The sequence below is a fragment of the Echinops telfairi genome, unplaced genomic scaffold, assembly GCF_000313985.2.
Source record: "Echinops telfairi isolate 266 unplaced genomic scaffold, ASM31398v2 ScPeMD7_7413;HRSCAF=8451, whole genome shotgun sequence".
NCBI lineage: Eukaryota > Metazoa > Chordata > Mammalia > Afrosoricida > Tenrecidae > Echinops > Echinops telfairi.
Genome location: NW_022111313.1, coordinates 1,030,292 through 1,034,746, shown reverse-complemented (window position 1 = coordinate 1,034,746; position 4,455 = coordinate 1,030,292). Strand labels below are relative to the sequence as shown.

Sequence of the window (4,455 nt, the reverse complement as noted above, 5' to 3'; positions counted from 1 at the left end):
ATGGATGGATGGATGGATGGATGGATGGATGGATGGGTGGATGGATGGGTGGATGGATGGATGGATGGATGGATGGATGGATGGGTGGATGGATGGATGGATGGATTGGTGGATGGGGTTGGGTAAGTAGGTGAAGGAATGGACTCCTTTGTAACTGTGTCATGGAGACAAGCCAGGTAACACCTCTGAGCCTGGCTTTTGTCTTCATGAAATGCTGTCTCTGGGGACAATGTTTCAGTTGATCAAGCATGAAGGAGAAGAGCCCTCCAGCCCAAAGCCCAAACTCAAGCTACCAGAGCATTTCCACATCCGGCCGGTGACCCCCGTGGAGAAATACATCAAGGTTTGTTTGCAATGTCATTTGTCAAAGACTCTTGTTGCAGCCAGTGTGTCCATCCATCTCCTCGAGGGACCATGGTGTCCTTCTCCGGGCACTGGTCCCTCCAAGTGACACGTCCAAAGTGCCTGAGACCAGGTCTCACCATCGTGGAGTCTCCCTCTCCCAGTCCAGTCTCCCTGCCCACTCTTGTGGCAGCCCACCGAATCCCTCGTCGTCCTTGCCGGCACCCTTAAAATGGTCCAGCAAGCAGATGCAGCCAGGAGCACATCAGCCAGGTGTTCTCTGTGGTGGCGCCAGGGCTGAGTTCCAAATGCTGACCTCCCGGGTGGCAGCTGTGCACTGACTGTAGCCATCAGTGTGGCTGACCCAAGACAACTCCAGGTCCCCCGCACCCATTGATGACCCTTCTCGCAGGTAGTCTCTTGGGAATCAAACCAGTTCTTCCACAAGCACATCTGTAAAGGGGCTTCACCCACAGATGGCTGCCTGCCCGCCCCTGAGCCCCTCACGTGAAGGGGGAGCTTAGTCCATGGGAAATTGAACTTCCCCCCACCCCGGTTCTCTCCAGCAGGCATGTCACGGGTCCAGTGGCCTTGTAATCCCAGACAGAGATGGCCTCAAATCAAAGCAGCGGAGAAGGGGCACTGCCTGAACATTTTCCCTCCCTTTCCAGACACTTCCAATCTGCCCATGGAATGGACGGACGAAACGGGGCTTTTCATTTCTGTTAGAATCCAATTTTCCTCTTTGTTATTCCCGAAACCCGATTGCCTTCCCCGCCCGGAGAATCAACAGCGGAGTCACCTGGGTGACCCTGGGCTGAGCCCACTCCCCTTCTGGGGACCCTGGGCATGTCAGAGCAGAACTGGGCTCCACGGAGCTTTCGAAGGCTGATTTGGGGGACGCAGGGTACCAGGCCTTTCTTCTGAGGTGTCTCAGGCTGGGCTCCAACTTCCGGTCTTCTGTTTGCCTGTTGAGCGCAGTCCCCTGAGGCTGACTCGGGCCCTGTCTTTCCATTCCAGATCCTCCCGTCTCCCCCAATCCCTGAGACGACCCAGGGCTTCATTGGCTGGCGATCCGGGCAGCCGGGCCTCAACAGGCACCTGGAACATGACCGCGAGGTCCGAAGCTGCAAGGGTGCCTATGCCGCAGAGCTGGGCTGGCCCAAGCAGGGCATCCACTGAGGGTGCTGGGCCACGGGCGCTGGGACTGTGGGTACAGCCTTCCTCCCGGCATGCCCCTGGGGTGCGGCAGAGCAGCGCTCCCGGGACACTGCAGTTCACCTGAACCTGCTTTCCCACCTGGGGGCCCTCCCTCCCTTCCCGCACTTGTGATAAACTCGGCAAATGAGACTCTGCGGTAGTTGGTTGGTTTGAATATCATGAGACTGCCTGGACATGGCGTGTCAAAGCCGTGAGTGGCTCATTTCATCAGCATGTGTGCAGTTCAAATGGCTGCTGGGCGGATGGTTGGGGGTTGAACCCGCTCAGAGGTGCCTTGGCAGAGAGACCTGGAGACCAACTCTGAGGGTTCCCTGTGGTGCACATGCCCCTCTGCCGCAGGGTGGGGGGTGGGGGGCTCACAGCCCAGGCTCCGCAAGGGGCTTGTTGGTAATAACAGCCCGGCATTGGGGCTGCCTCTGGCGGCAGATGGATTCCGCAGCCACTCCGCCCACATGTTAGGAGGACAGAGGCATGGGGCCAGGTTCCCCCTCCTGTGGAGTCCGAAGTAGGTCAGTGCCTTAAAGGGACTCGAACCCCCAACCCTCCAGTACATTCCCCATTTTTACCCCCCAGGGAGTCCTTGAGGGCTGCTGGACCCCTCAAATTGCCCCCTCTCGCCTCCCCGTGCTCATGCGTGTGCAGAAAGGGGCCGAGGCTCCCAGTGGTTGGCTGGCCAACACGCTGGTCCAGACTCTAGGGAGCCGCTGTATAGGCAACAGCTGAGGGCTGGGGCTTGCCTGCGGCAGGTCCCACGGAGGAGACAGGCGGCCCTGTGGCTAGGCCACTGCCACGTCTGCCTGTCCCACGTACCCAGCAAGGAGCCCGTCTTCACGAGGGCAGATTGGTCACCAGATCTTTCTCCCGAAGAACCTTGAGGTGGCCTCAAACCTGTGGCCCTTTGGCTGCAGCCGAGTGTGTCGCTGCTGCCCTACCAGGGTGCCCTGGGTCCTGAGCAGAAGAGGAGCAGGGAATTGAGCACCCCTGGGGTTGTGCTTCTCCCTGGGGTGCCCCCAGGCTGCGTGGGATGAGGCCGGGTCACATGGCCGCCTCCAGTCAAAGCTGTTTCCCATCACCCAGATGTCTGGCCTGCTATAGACTAAACAATTAGATGCTTGGCCCTTTTAAATCTCCGTGTTTGGGTGTTTTAGCCCCAGCTGCAGGCACGGGGTGTCCCTTCCTGTAATCAGATGCCCCCCACGGCTGCAAGGGCCAGCCAGCACGTCTGGGCCCCCCTGCGCGTGGCGTTCCCTCCTGACCACTGTGAGGGGGTGGGGGGAGGGCAGGCACCTGTGCCGGAGAAGGACCGCCCAGACCAGCCTGTGATCTTTTAGTGTTCGGATGCATGCACATGGCTCCCGGCATCATCACCCCCCTCACCCCTGGCGCGTGCCGGCCCACACACTGCAGCAGCGGGATGCCTAGCAGAGGAGGAACATGGGGTTCCCCAGAAGCCCACCCAGGCAGCCAGAGGACTCATGGGAGGCTCAGATGGGCAGCTTCCAGCCTGGTCTCCATGGGCCAGCCCCTGCCACCCGGCACCCCCGACTCTCCAGGTGCCTGCCCACCAAATACTGTTAGTGGACAGGACAGGGCCAGCACGGGACCCGAAGTCCCCAGTGTGAGGGTCTTCAAAGCTGCTGTAGCCTCCGTGGTGGTCACAGAGCAATGAAAACAAGGGCACGTTTCTGCCCTTGTTCAAGGAAACCCGGTGTCAGATCCACAGCCTCGGGGCAGATGTGGGCTCGCGGCGACCCCAGAGGCAGAATAAGACTGCTCCACGGATGTTCTGTGGCCCCCTCTACAGAGCAGGTGGCCAGACCACCTTCTTCTGGGTGCTGCTAGGGGCTGCAGGACAGGCAGGTATGGACCACTGGCCTTTCGGTTCATCATGGGCACACACTGGTGGGGCCAGCAGGGGCCTTTCCTGCGCGTGTCAAACCCAAACCAAACTCCCTGCCACCAGGGCAATGCTGACTCACAGTGACCCTAGAGAGTCCATGGGAAGAACGGCCCCAGTGGGTTTCTGAGACTGACTCTTTGCCGAGGCAGACAGCCTCGTCTTCTTCCTGCAGAGCAGCTGGGGCGTTTGAACGGCTGACCTTGGGGTTAGCAGCCTCATGCTTAGCCCATGGCACCGTGTTTGATTCCCCGTAGCGCCAGCTCCTGGGGAGAGTACAAATCCCAGGGCCCCGGTCAGCGTCCCCTGAAGGCTGCGTCTGTCTTTTGGACCAGACACACACGGCATCCCCTCAGCCCACGACCTGTCCTCCCGCCACGGGAGCACGCCTTCCTCCAGGTTGAGCACCTGTGCCCTGGGCGTTGCTCTTGTCAATACGTCAGTGCTTAGACGTCGGAAAGAGTCACCGGCTTCTGGGAAACCACTCAAGGTAGGGTTTTTTGGCCTCCAATAATTTATGCACCAACTAACCACATGCCCAAACCCACTGCCCTTGAGCTGATCTCAACGCTCAGGGATCCTAGTGGACAGTGTGGGAGATGGGTTTTCCAAGGCTGTGCATCTTTATACAAGGGAGCCCTGGCAGCATCGTGGGGGGTACACCGTCCTGCTAACAGCAAGGTCAGCGATTCGGTCCACCACACTGCCCTTAGGGAGAAAGGTCAGACTTTCTACTCCTCTAAAGATCTAAAAGCCGCAAACCCACTGCCATTGAGTGGATTCCGACGCATAGGGACCCTATAGGACAGGGCAGGACTGCCCTGGCTACTCTAATTAGGATCATCATCCTCAAGGCCTGGTGGGCCAGGATGTGCTCCACTCCTTCTCCCCCTTCATCTGCTCCCATGTGCTCCGATCAGACATGTCCCTCTCCCGGAGCTGCAGATTCAGTGCCATCCTTTGAAATAAATTCTTCTGGGGGGAGGGGCAGGCAT

General features: G+C 59.2%; 1 protein-coding gene across 1 annotated transcript in view; it reads left to right on the top strand.

Annotated features, from left to right (window-relative positions):
* Nucleotides 1-1,690, top strand: part of CUNH20orf85 (chromosome unknown C20orf85 homolog) — a 7,020-nt gene extending 5,330 nt beyond the window's left edge. Inside the window, exons 2-3 of the mRNA XM_013008443.2 lie at nucleotides 239-343; nucleotides 1,363-1,690. Coding sequence (XP_012863897.2) covers nucleotides 239-343; nucleotides 1,363-1,524 — 267 coding nt within the window. The 3' untranslated portion in view covers nucleotides 1,525-1,690. The remainder of the gene's footprint in view (nucleotides 1-238; nucleotides 344-1,362) is intronic.
* The last annotated feature ends 2,765 nt before the right edge of the window (nucleotides 1,691-4,455 follow it).